General features: G+C 47.1%; 1 protein-coding gene across 2 annotated transcripts in view; it reads right to left on the reverse strand.

Moving 5' to 3' along the window:
* The window catches only part of MECP2 (methyl-CpG binding protein 2), a 78142-nt gene extending 61535 nt beyond the window's left edge, over positions 1 to 16607 (reverse strand). For both annotated transcript variants that reach the window (XR_013274291.1, XM_077479086.1), the window contains exon 1: positions 16470 to 16607. Coding sequence is in view for 1 of the 2 variants with exons in the window: in XM_077479086.1 (XP_077335212.1) it covers positions 16470 to 16501 (32 nt within the window). In the remaining variant the exon portion in view is untranslated. The remainder of the gene's footprint in view (positions 1 to 16469) is intronic.
* Positions 16608 to 17032: the final 425 nt, after the last annotated feature.

Here is a 17032-nt window from a genome sequence, read left to right on the forward strand (position 1 = left end):
AGGCAGGCTGCCATTCTGGCTTTATACCTAATGATCAGCGGGTGCTAGCGAAGATAGAGTCTGGAGCACCCGCAGGTCAGCTCCCTCGGTGTCCAATCACACAGCAGCAGCGACGGCGCACATGCGCACCCCAAACCCGGAAGTATCGGATCATGTACTAGGTACATGATTCAATGCAGAGCGGCTGCCCTGACACAGTGGTGGGGTTCATACACACATGCTTTGATCAACGTTCTCTTCAAATGGGTGCAGAGGTGGTTTGTTATCACCTTCTCACCTCCTGCTTTAGCCTCTTGATCTCCGCGCCACAACTATGTGCATTGCAAACAGTTGCAGGGCGCTTGCAGAGTGGCCTCTTTACTTTAATGGGTAGAACTTGGAGAATGCTACATCTGCTGAAAGCGAAAGGAGGTATAATTCACGGCGTGGCTGAAAAGCATCTGGACCACGGCATGTCTACCAGTGTTAATTTTGGCAGCAGATGTCGATTTAGTTTATTCTTACGACTAAAATAGCATTTTAGTTTTAGTTCCATTTTAGTCTTCTGCAACTGTTTTAGTCATATTTAGTCGACTAAATCGCCAGTACATTTTAGTAGACTAAAATTTCCTACGTTTTAGTCTACTAAAATCTCCAGTTCATTTTAGTCGTCTAAAATCGAATGGGTGTAATTAAATTGTAATGCATTAGTTAACCTTTCTCTACAATTTCCAAAACCAAACCAGTGTTAATTTAGAAGTCAAATTTCAATTTAGGCCCCTTTCACACATGCTGATGGTATGTCCGTATTTCATTCATCCGTTTGCGGATGAAATACGGACATCCATTCATCCCTATGGGATAGCAGGTGTCTGCGGATGAGCATCCGCAGACACCCGCTATTGTCCGCCTCCGCAAATGTCCGATTCTGCAGACGGAGGAAAATCCTATTTTTCTATCCGTCTGCAGAGCGGATCGGATGAACACAGACACACGGTCCGTGCTCGTCCGATCCCCATAGAGGAGAGCGGAGAGCTGACAGGGCGGTCCCCGCACAGTGTGCGGAGACCGCCCTGTCCGCAGCCGGCTCAGCGGGGACAACGGAGCGATCCCCGCTGAGCGAGCGGATCATCACGGGGCGGATCTTTACTGATCCGCCCTGTGTGAAAGAGGCCTTAGTCTTTTGACTCAAATTACATTTTAGTTTTTAGTTCCATTTTAGTCATCTCAATTGTTTTAGTATTTTAGTAGACTAAAATGGTATTCATTTGGTCGACTAAAATGTTATAGCTGATGAAATTAACACTGATGTGTACATTCCCTGCCCCTACTTCTGGAGCCAAGGAGGTCGGTTAAAAAAAAAAAATGTATAATATATTATAATAGCTCAACCACTGGGTTTTACCACCCTTCAACTTCTTGTGTTTACAAGCCTTAACAGTTGATTAGAATGTTGCGTACAACCAATGCATCAGTTCCATGGGGCCCTTTGTTCACCAAATCCCCTGACTGGGGAGCTTCAGTTGGCGGGTACATCCGGCCAAAGAAGGGAACGGCTTTGCACATCGCACTCGGGTAAATGGCAATGCTTTTGTGCATCAGTGTTGACATGCATATGTGGTATCCACTAAATGTAGCCTTACGCATCCGGGAAATAGGTCTTAAAGCGGGAGTCCGCCGGGACTCCGCGTCTTTTTTTTTTATTTTTTTAAAGTCAGCAGCTACAAATACTGCAGCTGCTGACTTTTAAAATGGTGACACTTCCCTGTCCAGCGCGCCCGCGATGTCGGCACCCGAAGCCGATCTCTAGAGCGACACTCGGGTGCTGCCGCCGCCATCTTGGGTATGGGAATCAGGAAATGGAGCCTTTCGGCTTCATTTCCCGGTTCCCTACTGCGCATGCGCGAGCCGCGGGGCACTTGCGCAAACAAAGGGGCGGGCAGTTGCGGAAAGGGGCGTAATCTACGCCCCTTTCCGCAGACAGCTATCCCGGAAGTGGGTGCAGTTACCTGGATTATCCAGGTAACTGCACCCCCCTCCCCCCTGAAAGGTGCCAATTGTGGCGCCGGAGGGGGGGGGGGGGGATTCCGATGAGCAGAGGTCCATTTTAGGGTGGACCTCCGCTTTAAGTGCATGCAAATGTATAAACCAATGTACAAAAGCATCAGCATTTGCCTGAGTATGGCGATTCACTTCTACAGCTTGATTTACACGCCAGCTAAGGCTCTCTGGGCATAAAAAAAAAAAAAAAAAGTCAGGATTTTTACACCAGGGCATATTTGCGCCTTAAGCTGTCTAAGTGCACCCATTTTGAGCCTGCAGTCATCAATGCAGCTGATGTCAACAACACTTACAAGCCGACTTAGTTACGACTAGAGATGAACTTAGGAGTCTTCCAAACTCATCTCTAGAGGTGTACTGAATAGAAATTTTGGTGAAGAAACCGAAAGACAAAAGATTTATATATCTCTGCACGATTCTGGCAAAAATGAGAACCACAATTTTTTTGCTTAGAAAAAAAAAAAAAGAAAAAAAGTTAACGATTCTCTCATGATTCTCGCGATGTAAAATCGTTCACATTATACATATAAATAAAATGGGCTAACTTTACTGGTTAGTGTTTTTTTTTTGTTTTTTTTATTGGATTTGAAAGACCACTGTGCAAATACAGTGTGACATAAAATATTGCAACAACCATTTTATTCTCTAGGGTGTCTACTATTCTCTAGGGCAAGGGTCTCAAACTGGCGGCCCTCCAGCTGTTGTGAAACTACAAGTCCCATCATGCCTCTGCCTGCTTGTAACCGTCAGCCTTGCAATGCCTCATGGGACTTGTAGTTTCGCAACAGCTGGAGGGCCGCCAGTTTGAGACCACTGCTCTAGGGTGTAGAGCAGGGGTCTCAAAACTTGTGGCCCTCCAGCTGTTGCAAAACTACAAGTCCCATGAGCCATTGCAAGGCTGACAGTTAAAAGCATGACTCCATCAGGCAGAGGCATGATGGGACTTGTAGTTTTGCAACAGCTGGAGGGCCGCTAGTTTGAGAGACTATAACAGAGATATGCAATTAGCGGACCTCCAGCTGTTGCAAAACTACAAGTCCCATCATGCCTTTGTCTCTGGGTGTCATGCTTGTGGCTGTCAGAGTCTTGCTATGCCTCATGGGAGTTGTAGTTTTGTAAAGGCTGGAGGTCCGCTAATTGCATATCCCTGGACTATAATGTTTGGGGGTTCTAAGTAATTTTCTAGCAAAAAAATAAATAAAAAATAAGATTTTAAACTTGAAACCAACAAATGTCAGAAAAAGGTTTAGTGTTTAAGTGGTTAAACATTTTTTCAATTACACACAGTCTATTCCATTGACAAATTGTTACAATGTTTATACTTAAGTTCAAGGCCCCTTTCACATGGGACAGATCAGTAATGATCCGCCCCGTGATGATCCGCTTGCTCAGCGGGGATCGCTCCGTTGTCCCCGCTGAGCCGGCGGATAACAGGGCAGTCCCTGCACACTGTGCAGGGACCGCCCGGTCAGCTCTCCGCTCTCCTCTATGGGGGATCGGATGAGCACGGACCGTCTGTCCGTGTTCATCCAATCCGCTGTGCAGACGGATAGAAAAATAGGATTTTCCTCTGTCTGCAGAATCGGACAATAGCGGAGGCGGACGATAGCGGGTGTCTGCGGATGTTTATCTGCAGACACCCGCTATCTCATAGGAATACACGTATGTCCGTATTTCATCCGCAAACGGATGGATGAAATACGGACATAATGTCCGCATGTGTGAAAGGGGCCCAACTGATAAAGAATGTTTTGATTCTTGGCAGACTGCCCAGTTTTTTCTCTGTTTCTTTTGAGGGCTGTGGCTTCAGAAGAGCAGAGAGAATTCTTTGCATAGAAAGAATTGTGAAGCACTTTAGTCAAGATTGCGATAACGATTCTTGATGATTAATTGTGCAGCTCTAAAAAAAAAAAAAAAAAAAAAAAAAAAAAAAGAAGTATATATATTTTGTATATTGTACTTTAATACCATGAATTTAAAGGAATATACTGTCGATTATCTGCACCTTTAGCGCAGGATAAGCTGAAGAAAAATGCATCCCTTTATATTCTATGCATGTCTTCACACTGGTCCGTTGTGCTTTTGTGATATTAAAAGGTCACAAAACTTTTTTCTAATGCCCACCTAACCTCCTGCCCCCTGTTCCTTCTCAAATACTATGGTCACCATCTGACTCAATCTTACACTCCTTAACTCATATCTTCAACCTCTCACTCTCTACTGGCACCTTCCCCAACCCTCTAAAACAGGTACTAGTCACTTCCATACCAAAAAAGGCCTCAGACCCCACCAATCTTAACAACTTAAGACCCATCTCTTTACTCCCTTTTGCCTCCAAACTCCTTGAACATTTAGTCTACAACTGACTGAGCAACCACCTCATTGAAAATAACCTTCTTGATCCTCTTCAGTCTGGATTTCGCCCACAGCACTCCACAGAAACTACCCTCCTAAAACTCACAAATGACTTACTAACAGCCAAAACCAATGGTTATTATTCCATCCTCTTACTCTTGGACCTTTCTGCTGCCTTTGATACAGTTGACCACCCCCTCCTCCTCAAAAAACTCAATTTGCTTGGTCTCCATGGCTGCACTCTCCATTAGTTTGAATCTTACCTATCTCATCGCACCTTCAGTGTCACTTATCCACTTCCTCTTCTCCAACTCCCCTTTCCGTTGGGGTCCCCCAAGGTTCTGTCCTTGGACCTCTACTATTCTCGATCTACATGTCCTCCCTGGGTCAGCTGATAGCCTCCCATGGCTTTCACTACCATTTATATGCTGATGACACCCAAATCTCTCTGCCCCTCAGCTCACCCCATCAATCTCCTCACACATCACTGATCTACTAACAGACGTATCAGCATGGATGTCACACCACTTCCTCAAACTTAATCTATCTAAAACCGAGCTCTTAATATTTCCTCCCCCACGTGCCCCTTCGCCTGACTTCTCTGTCAAGATCAATGGCACATCTATCAGTCCGTCCCCACATGCCAGGGTGCTAGGGGTAACCTTAGACTCCGAACTGTCCTTTCAGGCCCACATATCTAAATCATGCCGCCTTAGCCTCTGCAACATTTCCAGAATACGCCCCCTTTTAACTAATGACACCACCAAGCTTCTAATTCACTCCCTGGTCATCTCTCGCCTCAACTACTGCAACTCCCTTCTCATTGGATTACCTTTACATAGACTATCCCCCCTCCAATCCATAATGAATGCCGCTGCCAGACTCCTCCACCTTACCAGCCATTCAGTGTCCTCCACTCCTCTCTGCCAATCCCTGCACTGGCTTCCACTCACCCAACAAATAAAATTCAAAGTACTAACAATAATTTACAACACCATCCATAACTCTGCCCCTAGTTACATCACTAACCTAGTCCCAAAATACCAACCAAGCCGCTCTCTTCGGTCATCCCAAGACCTCCTGCTCTCTAGCTCCCTTGTCATCTCCTCCCATGCTCGCCTCCAGGATTTCGCCAGAGCGTCTCCCATCCTTTGGAACCCCCTACCCCAATCTGTCCGACTGTCCCCTAATCTATCCATCTTTAGACGATCCCGGAAAACCCTTCTCTTCAAGCCTATCCTGCTTCTAACTAACACTGTTTTACTTCCATCAGCTCATCCACCCCACAGCTATTACCTTTTGTATCATTTGACCCTTTCTTTTTAGATTGTAAGCTCTAACGAGCAGAGCCCTCTGATTCCTCTTGTACCAAATTGTAATGTAACTGTAATGTCTGCCCTTGTGTTGTAAAGCGCTGAGCAAACTGCTGGCGCTATATAAAACCAGTATAATAATAATAAAAATCATGCACGGGTGCGTTATTGATGCAAAAACACATCAATAACGCACCTGTGTTACATTTTTGAGTCACATGATCTATGAAAAACACCATAAGCACAGTAAAGTCATGGTAAAATCATGCCAAAGTCATGTGCGTTTTTGGTACCTTTCTATCGGCAAAATACAGAAAACACAATTTTTGCCCCCCCCCCCCCCCCCCCCATGTGGTTGGAGGGAGTGGGGCTTAAAAATGTGCAGGAACAGGTAGCCAACGAGCATGCTGACACGCCGTGATTGCAATGATCCGCGCTTGCAGCAAAAACTACCCGACGTAGCAATCAGCAAGTCCACCAAATGTGACCCATATGGGGCACACAGGGAAGTGCAATGCACATTGTTTTCTGTTGGCAAAAATTTGGTTGAAACAGGCCACAAGGTGGTGTCACCTCACCTCTGAAAAGCGATACAAGTGTCAGGAGGACGGGTAGTTAGATGCATGTCTGACTTTACCCTTAGGCTGTTTGGCCTAGGTGCATTCAGTGCGTTAAGGGGGCTAAGGAGGCACAGGTACAGCATCCAGCCCCCAATGTCATCAGCCTGTCAATCTACAATGAGCTGAAATGAGGGTGCGGGACGCTGTACTGTATCCGTCTAGGGACATATGCCCCAAACATAAAATTTCTGTGTTTGAGGCATGGGTCGTTGTGCATACAGCCCTAAAAGCCACAGCGGAGAGGCCGCTGCAGAATTCAGCCTGCCATAGATTCTGACGGGCTGGATGCACAAAAATTTATCAAAAACACAACACGGGTGCATTTTTTTGATGCGTTCTTGCTGTTTTTTCAGTGCATTTCAATGGGGAGGTGCGTTTTGACAAATATGCACCAAAAACGCAGCAAGCAGGATTTCTAACCGCTTCAAAAGGTGCCGATAATAATGACCGACTACTTAATATGCATTTAAATTCAGGAAATTAAATAGTTGAATATAATACAATTATTTTTAATACATGATTTTTATTTATTTATTTTAAACCGTCCATTTCTGTTTCAGCCAAGTGCATACATGAATGTTCAATGCACCACTCGTTCTGTATGCGTTTTACACCATAGATCCTGCAATTCGGGCATATGTGCCTTCATGCATATAGCCCTAAACATGCGTACCGCTTGCTACAGCATCCAGCCGCTGCATATTTTAGCTCGCCATTCATTTTTAAACTGGACGCTGTACCGTATGGGCTCATGCACACTGCAGCTCCAAAAAAAATTAAATAAAAAGCTGCTTTTACAGGCGTTTGAGCTTTTATTTCTCTGCCTAAAAGCCTGAAGAATTTTGTGGGGGGTTTTTTGTGCCCTTTTGGGCGATTTTGTACATAAGCATTTTTCCCCCACAAACCCTCCCCTCAACTCATTTTTGATTTGTGCTTTTTCATTTTTTTTTTTTGCGAGTTTGGTGGGGTTTTTTCTGCCTATAAGAGCTTATGCTTATATATTCCTGAAGGAGCCATACATGGACAATAGAAAAAATAGAAAAATAGAAAAAAAAAAATGAGGTCTAAAAAGCTCAATAGCCTGTAGGTATGGGCAGAATCGTAGAATTCCTGCATACGAGCCTAAAGGCAAGTAACACTTGCCACAGTCTCGTTGCGCATTTAACCACTTGCCGACCGCCTCACGCCGATCTACGTCATCAGAATGGCACGGGCAGGCATAAGCACATATATGTACGTCCTTTGCCTCCCGCGGGTCGGGGGCCCGATCGGGCCCCCGCCCGGTGCCTGCGGCGGTCGGTTTTCGTTCGGGAGCGATCCCGGACGAGGGGACGGCCATTCATTCATGGCCACCCCCTCGCGATCGCTCCCGACGAATGGAAATCCCCGGTGACATCACTTCCTCTCCTGTAATGTAAACACAGGAGAGGAAGTGATGTATTCTCTCCTCCGTGTCGGTATTTTTCGTTCCGACACGGAGGAGAGCGGATCAGTGAGTTGCACCAACACATCCCACACACAGTAGAACATGCCAGGCACACTCACACCCCCCCTTTACCCCCCGATCACCCCCCCAATTACCCCTGCCCCCCAGTCACAGTGACACCAATGTCATTTTTTTTTTTTTTTTTTTTTTTTGCATTGGTGTCATTTGTGACTGTAATAACTGTTAGGGCAGTTAGGGTTAGCCCCCTTTAGTTCTAATGTACCCCCCTAACCCCCCCAATAAAGGTTTAACCCCGTGATCACCCCCCGTCGCCAGTGTCACTAAGGCTGGGTTCACATTGCAGCGGTTTATGAGAACGAATGTGATTCGCACCGCACTGCAGTGCAAATCACATCCGATCTCTGTGCGATTCGAGTTCAGCCATTCGCCGCACCCGCCGCACCCGCCACACCCGCCGCACCCGCCGCAAATTCGCACGGGACCCTTTTTTTGGCCCGCAGCAGAATCGGATCGCATGGGTGTTCACACCATGCGATCCGAGTTTGCAGATCGCACTGCGATATGCGAACTGATCTGGGGGTGTCAGTAACATTTCACTGACACTCCCAGCAGTTCGCATAGGGCAGTGTGAACTGCCGCCGGGAGGCATGCGATGCGGGAACCCGCCGCGGATTCGCGGCGTTTCCGCATCGCTCCAGTGTGAACCCAGCCTAATAAGCGATCATTTTTCTGATCGCCGTATTAGTGTCACAGGTGACGCTAGTTAGGCAGGTAGGTATTTAGGTTCGCCGCAGCTTTTTATAGCGCTAGGGACCCCCATATACTACCGCATAAAGCCCCCTGATTGCCCCCTAGTTAACCCTTTCACCAGTGATCACCATATAACTGTTACAGGTGACGCTGGTTGGTTAGTTATTTTTTTATAGTTTCAGGGCACCCGCCATTTATTACCTAATAAAGGTTTAACCCCCTGATCACCCGGCAGGTGTCATTTGTGACTAATAACTGTTAGGGCAGTTAGGGTTAGCCCCCTTTAGTTCTAAGGTACCCCCCTAACCCCCCCAATAAAGGTTTAACCCCGTGATCACCCCCCGTCGCCAGTGTCACTAAGGCTGGGTTCACATTGCAGCGGTTTATGAGAACGGATGTGATTCGCACCGCACTGCAGTGCAAATCACATCCGATCTCTGTGCGATTCGAGTTCAGCTATACAGATAGTATGGCTGAATTCGTGTCGCACCCGCCGCAAACTCGCACGGGACCCTTTTTTTGGTCCGCAGCAGAATCGGATCGCATGGGTGTTCACACCATGCGATCCAAGTTTGCAGATCGCACTGCGATATGCGAACTGATCTGGGGGTGTCATTAACATTTCACTGACACTCCCAGCAGTTCGCATAGGGCAGTGTGAACTGCCGCCGGGAGGCATGCGATGCGGGAACCCGCCGCGCATTCGTGGCGTTCCCGCATCGCTCCAGTGTGAACCCAGCCTAATAAGCGATCGTTTTTCTGATCGCTGTATTAGTGTCACAGGTGACGCTAGTTAGGCAGGTAGGTATTTAGGTTCGCCGCAGCTTTTTATAGCGCCAGGGACCCCCATATACTACCGCATAAAGCCCCCTGATTGCCCCCTAGTTAACCCTTTCACCAGTGATCACCATATAACTGTTACAGGTGACGCTGGTTGGTTAGTTATTTTTTTATAGTTTCAGGGCACCCGCCATTTATTACCTAGTCTCACTAGTGTACCCCTAAATTTAGGGGTGTCTACTTTCTAAAATGGGGTCATTTGGGGGGGGGGGGGTTTGTGCCATCTTGGCATTTTATGGCCTTCAAAACTGTAACGCCCTTAGAAAGCCTGAAGGCGGTGCTTGGTTTTTGGGGCCCCGTACGCGGCTAGGCTCCCAAAAAGTCCCACATATGTGGTATCCCCGTACTCAGGAGAAGCAGCAGAATTTATTTTGGGGTGTCATTTCACATATGCCCATGGCATGCGTGAGCAATATATCATTTAGTGACAACTTTGTGAAAAAAAAAAAAAGTTTGTAATTTTCCCGCAACTTGTGGCAAAATATAAAATATTCCATGGACTCAACATGCCTCTCAGCAAATAGCTTGGGGTGTCTACTTTCTAAAATGGGGTCATTTGTGGGGGTTTTGTGCCATCTTGGCATTTTATGGCCTTCAAAACTGTAATAGGTAGTGAGAAGTGAACTCAAAAAATTACGCCCTTAGAAAGCCTGAAGGCGGTGCTTGGTTTTCGGGGCCCCGTACGCGGCTAGGCTCCCAAAAAGTCCCACATATGTGGTATCCCCGTACTCAGGAGAAGCAGCAGAATTTATTTTGGGGTGTCATTTCACATATGCCCATGGCATGCATGAGCAATATATCATTTAGTGACAACTTTGTGAAAAAAAAAAAAAAAAAAAAAAAGTTTGTAATTTTCCCGCAACTTGTGGCAAAATATAAAATATTCCATGGACTCAACATGCCTCTCAGCAAATAGCTTGGGGTGTCTACTTTCTAAAATGGGGTCATTTGTGGGGGTTTTGTGCCATCTTGGCATTTTATGGCCTTCAAAACTGTAATAGGTAGTGAGGCGTGAAATCAAAAATTGACGCCCTTAGAAAGCCTGAAGGCGGTGCTTGGTTTTCGGGGCCCTGTACACGGCTAGGCTCCCAAAAAGTCCCACATATGTGGTATCCCCGTACTCAGGAGAAGCAGCAGAATTTATTTTGGGGTGTCATTTCACATACGCCCATAGCATGTGTGAGCAATATATCATTTAGTGACAACTTTGTGTAAAAAAAAAAAAAAATTTTTTTTTTGTCATTATTCAATCGCTTGAGGCAAAAAAATAAAATATTCAATGGGCTCAACATGCCTCTTATCAATTTCCTTAGGGGGTCTACTTTCCAAAATGGGGTCATTTGGGGGGGTTTTGTACTGCCCTGTCATTTTAGCACCTCAAGAAATGAGATAGGCAGTCGTAAACTAAAAGCTGCGTAAATTCCAGAAAACGTACCTTAGTTTGTAGATGTGACAACTTTTGCGCAAACCAATAAATATACAATTATTGACTTTTTTTTTACCAAAGACATGTGGCTGAATACATTTTGTCCTAAATGTATGACTAAAATTGAGTTTATTGGATTTTTCTAATAACAAAAAGTAGAAAATATCATTTTTTTTCAAAATTTGCGGTCTTTTTACGTTTATATCGCAAAAAATAAAAATCGCAGAGGCAATCAAATACCATCAAAAGAAAGCTCTATTTGTGGGAAGAAAAGGACGCAAATTTTGTTTGGGTACAACATTGCATGACCGCGCAATTACCAGTTAAAGCAGCGCAGTGCCAAAGTGTAAAAAGACCTCTGGTCATTTACCAGCAAAATGGTCCGGTCTGAAAGTGGTTAAGCTCACTATAGATTTTAACAGGCTGAACATGAAATACGTGGCGACTAGACGTACTGTATGCATTCAGGGATGTATGGCCCAGGATGTAGAATTCCTGCATTCGGGGCATACGTGCCTTTTGCGCATGTGGCCCTAAATGTGCGCATCATGGCCCTAAATGTGAGCGTCTAGTCGTGCCAGATTTCAGTCCATCATTTATTTTGTCAAGCTGGATGTAATACACGCGTCTGTTCATCTCTGTACCATATGCATTCAGGGGATTTATAGCCATAACATAGAGTCTTACAGGCTGGACGCTGTACCATGTGCATTCAGGGGTGTATGTATATAATGTAGAATTCCTGCGTTCAGAGCATGCATGCCTTTCATTTGCACATACAATCCTAAACATGCGTACCGCTTGCCACAGCATCCAGCCATGGTTGATGGCCGTCGTAGATTTTGTCAGGCTGGATTTAAAACACGCAACGGCTCGTCGATATGCCGTATGCATTCAGGGGATGTATGGCTATGATGTAGAGTGTTACAGGCTGGACACTCTACCGTATGCCTTTAAAGGCCTATGGCCAGAATGTAAAATTCCTGGGCCAAGAATGGCTTTGCGCGTTTGTGGCATATTTCAGTAGGTCATGGATTTAGATAAAGGCTGGATGTGAAACATGTGGCGGCACGCTGATGGACCGTATACGAACAGGGGCATATGCCCGTAACTCGGAAAATATGCATTTGTGGCATATTTCAGTAGGTCATCGATTTAGTCAGGCTGGATGAAAAACAAGTGACAGCTCGTTGCTGTACCATATGCATTCAGGAGGACGTATGTCTATAACATAAGAATTTTTTGCACATACAACCCCGAAACATACGTACAGCTTGCCATAGCGTCCAGCCATGGTGTATTTCAGTTTGTCATAGATTTCCTCAGGCTGGATGTAAAACAGGTGGCGGCTCGTCGTTGAACCATATACGTTCAGGAGACGTATGGCCATAATGTAAAATTCCTGCGATCGGGGCAAAAGCGGATTTGCACATCTGGCATATTTCAGTCCGTTATATATTATGTATTGTATGCATTCAGGGGACGTATGGCCACAACGTAAGAATTTCTGCGTTCAGAACACACGTTCCTTTTGCGCAGACAGCCTGCGACGGCTCGTTCCTGTACCATATGCATTCAGAGGGACATATGTCTATAACATAAAATTCCTGCGTTCGGAACATGTGCCTTTTTGCACATACAATCCCGAAACATACGTACTACTTGCCATAGCGGATTTCAGTTTGTCAGGCTAGATGTGAAACACATGGCGGCTCGTCGATGTACCATATACGTTCAGGGGACGTATGGCCATAATGTAGAATTCCTGCGATCGGGGCAAAAGCGGATTTGCGCATACAACCCGCAATGGCTCGTTGCTGTACCATATACGTTCAGGAGATGTATGGCCAGGACGTAGAATGTCTGCATTGGGGGGCAAACGTGGCTTTGCACATTTGTTGCTTATTTCAGTAAGTCATTGAATTTAGACAGGCTGGATGTAAAACACGCAATGGCTCGTTGCTGTACCGTATGCACTCAGGGGGCATATGTCTATAATTTCGAATTCCTGCAGTCAGACCACACGTGCCCTTTGCGCATACAACCCCCGAAACACTCGTACTACAATACTACTCGTCATATCGCCCAGTGTGGCGTATTTCAGTTAGTCATAAATCTTGTCAGGCTGGATCTGAAACACGCAGTGGCTAGTTGCTGTACTGTATACGTTCAGGGGACTATGGCCAGGACGTAGAATGTCTGTGTTGGGGGCAAACGCGGCTTTGCGCATTTTTGGCAGATTTCAGTTAAGTCATCGATTTAGACAGGCTTGATGTAAAACACGTGACGGCTCGTTGCTGTAACATATGCGTTCAGGGGGACGTATGTCTATATCACAGAAATCCTGCGTTCGGAACATACGTGCCCTTTTTGCGCATACAACCCTGAAACATACAAACGGCTCGACATAGTGTCCAGCCGTGGCATACTTCAGTTTGTCATAGATTGACAGGCTGGATGTAAAACAAGTGGCGGCTTGTCACTGTACCGTATATGTTCAGGGGACGTATGGCCAGAATGTAAAATTCCTGCAGAACGTAAAATTCCTGCGTTTGGGGCAAATGTGGATTTGCATGTGTGGCATATTTCAGTCGGTTATATATTTTGACAGGCTGGATCTGAAACACGCAGCGTTGCTCTTTTGTATGCGTTCAGGGGACGTATGGCCATAACGCAAGAATTCCTGCGTTCGGAACACACATGCCTTTTGCGCATACAACCCGCAATGGCTCATTGCTGTACCTTATATGTTCAGGGCACGTATGGCCAGGACGTAGAACGTCTGTGTTGGGGTCAAATGCGGCTTTGCACATTTGTGGCATATTTCAGTAGGTCATCGATTTAGACAGGCTGGATGTAAAACACGCGGCGGCTCTTTGCTGTACCATATACGTTCAGGGGACGTATGGCCAGGACATAGAATGTCTGAGTTGGGGGCAAACGCGGCTTTGCGTATTCATGGCATATTTCAGTAAGTCATTGAATTTAGACAGGCTGGATGTAAAATACGCTGCGGCTCGTTAATGTACTGTTTGCGTTCAGGGGACGTATGGCCATAACGTAAGAATTTCTGCGTTTGGAACATACGTGTCTTTTGCGCATACAACCCGCGACGGCTCATTGCTGTACCATATACGTTCAGGGGACATAGAATGTCTGCTTTGCACACTTGTGGCATATTTCAGCAAGTGATTGAATTTAGGCAGGCTGGATGTAAAATATGCCGTGCCTCGACGCTGTACCGTATGCTTTCAGGGGGGACGTATGTCTAGAACATAGAATTCCTGCATTCAGAACACACGTGCCTTTTGCACATACAACCCGCGATGGCTCGCCGCTGTACCGCATGCGCTCAGGGGACGTATGGCCAGGACGTAGACTTCCTGCATTCGAAAACATACGTGTCTTTGCGCATACAACCCGTGACTGCTCGCCGCTGTACCGCATGAGGTCAGGGGATTTTTGGCCAGGACGTAGAATTCCTGAGTTCGGAAAAATACGTGTCTTTGCGCATACAACCCGCAACGGCTCGCCTCGGCAACGCATGCGCTCAGGGGACGTATAGCCAGGACGTAGAATTCCTGCATTCAGAAACATACATGTCTTTGCACCTACAACCCGCGATGGCTCGCCGCTGTACCGTATACATTCAGGGGACGTATGGCCATAATGTAAAATTCCTGCGTTCGGGGCAAACGCGGATTTGCACATGTGGCATATTTCAGTCCGTTATATATTTTGACAGGCTGGATGTGAAACACGCAGCGGTTCATTGCTGTACTGTATGCGTTCAGGGGACGTGTGGCCATAACGTAAGAATTTCTGCATCCAGAACATACATGTTTTGTGCATACAACCCACGACGGCTCGTTGCTGTACCGTATACGTTCAGGGGACATATGGCCAAGACGTACACTGTCTGCGTTCGTGGCATATTTAGGTAAGTCATTGAATTTAGACAGGCTGGATGTGAAATACGATGTGACTTGTCGCTTTACCGTATGCGTTCAGGGGACGCATGTCTATAACGTAGAATCCCTGTGTTCACAACACACATGCCTTCTGCGCATACAACTTGCCGCTGTACTGCATGCACTCAAGGGACTTATGGCCAGGATGCAGAATTCCCTCGTTGGGAAACCTACGTGTCTTTGCACATACAACCCGCGACAGCTCGCTGCTGTACCGCATGCGCTCAGGGGATGTATGGCCAGTACGTAGAATTCCTGCATTCGGAAACATACGTGTCTTTTGAGCATACAATCCACAGCGGCTCGTTGCTGTACCATATATATTCAGGGGACACAGAATGTCTGCATTGGAGGCAAACACGGCTTTGCGCATTTGTGGCATATTTCAGCAAGTCATTGAATTTAGACAGGCTGCATGTATACGCCATGGCTCGTCGCTGTACCGTATGCATTCAGGGGACGTATAGCCAGGATATAGAATTCCTGCTTTGGGAAACATACGTGTCTTTGCGCATACAACCTGTGACGGCTCGCCGCTGTACCGCATGTGCTCAGGGGACGTATGGCCAGGACGTAAATTCCTGCATTCAGAAACATACTTGTCTTTTGCACATACAACCCTGCGATGGCTCGTTGCTGTACCATATACATTCAGGGGACATAGAATGTCTGCATTGGGGGCAAATGCAGCTTTGCGCATTTGTGGCACATTTCAGCAAGTCATCGAATTTAGACAGGCTGGATGTAAAATACGCCGCGGCTCATCGCTGTACCTTATGCGTTCAGGGGGACGTATGGCCAGGACGTAGAATTCTCGCGTTCGGAACAAACGTGCCTTTTGCGAAAGCTCGCCGATGTACCATATGCGTTCAGGGGGACATATGGGCAGGCTGTAGAATTCCCACGTTGGGAAACATACGTAGCTTTGCACATACAACCCGCAACGGGTCGCCGATGTACCGCATGCGTTCAGAGGGACGTATGGCCAGGACGTAGAATTCCTGTGTCTGGAAATATACGTGTCTTGGCCCATACAACCCTAAAGACGCATACCGCTGCATCCATCGGTTGCAGATTTTTGCCTGCCGTCCATTTTAAGTGCGCCGGACACGTCGCCGGGTGCCGAAAAACGCATACGATTTGACACATACGCGCGGGGGGGGGGGGTGCCCTAGTGCTTATGTGTGACGAAGGAAGGACACATGGAGTGAATGCAGCCGATATAAGGACTAGTGATGGAGTCCTCCTGACACATAGGATGTATGGAGAGGGGTGTGTCCTGCAGTGCTCCCCCAGCACAGGCCCCGGGCTTCTGCTCACACTATGGACAGTCCGGGGCCTCCCCAATCACAGGGGCTTCAATGACGCACTGAGCAAATGTCATCCCTGGCCTGAGGGATGGGGGGGGACGCTGCACTCTGACCCCCACCCTCCACACAGGACATCGGCACCCAGGGACATTCTCCTGACACAGACCCGCCCCCCTCACCTTAGGGATTCATTATAAAAAAAAAAAAACACACACACACCACACAGACACCCTGACAGACCCGCCCCCCTCCCCTCACACACAGGGAGATAATGGCAGGCAGGAAGGCGGGAGAGGTGGTGGAAGGAAGGGAAAGGGAGGGTGGAGGACGGAAGGAGGAGAGCGGGGGGGGGTTGGGGAGGGGGACGACACAGACCGGCCGGGAAGTCAGCACTCACAGTCTCTCCTCTCCGCTCGGCGCGGCGGCCATTTTCTAACGGCTCCTCCACAGGCTGAGGAGGGAAAGGGGTGGGCAGGGCGCGAGAGCAGCCGCGAGGGTGACGTCACCGCGCCGGAGCCTACCTGCCCTTCTCTCTCGTGTGAGGGGACGCTCCATTGTACAGAGGAAATGGGCGGGGTTATGCGTTCCCGCCTTTATTGAGTAGCGAGAGAGGGAGCTGAGTAGACAAGAGGGAGGGGAGGGGGGTTGTGAGCTCAGTTCAAACTTGTGCGTCACAAGTATTGTGGACACAGTGAGAGGGTGACACAGACAGTGAAATGTGAGGGACAGGCGACTGCAGTTGCAATGTTCATCAATAGTAATGTAGGAAAACACACTCTCTCAGCTTGGATACCGATGGTAAAGCCTGACTATAAAGGTTAGCTGTACCATTCCCTTTCCGGAATGGAGCATCTATGTTTCAAAAATTGTGTGCCAATGCATAGCGATAGTAGGGCTGCCACCTCATCCCTTTAAACCCAAACACATATGAATTACACAGGTTCTGAATTAAATTTAATG

This window comes from Lithobates pipiens, unplaced genomic scaffold, assembly GCF_037356315.1.
Source record: "Lithobates pipiens isolate NorthernLeopardFrog02 unplaced genomic scaffold, aLitPip1_a1.2 Scaffold_1, whole genome shotgun sequence".
Classification (NCBI taxonomy): Eukaryota; Metazoa; Chordata; class Amphibia; order Anura; family Ranidae; genus Lithobates; species Lithobates pipiens.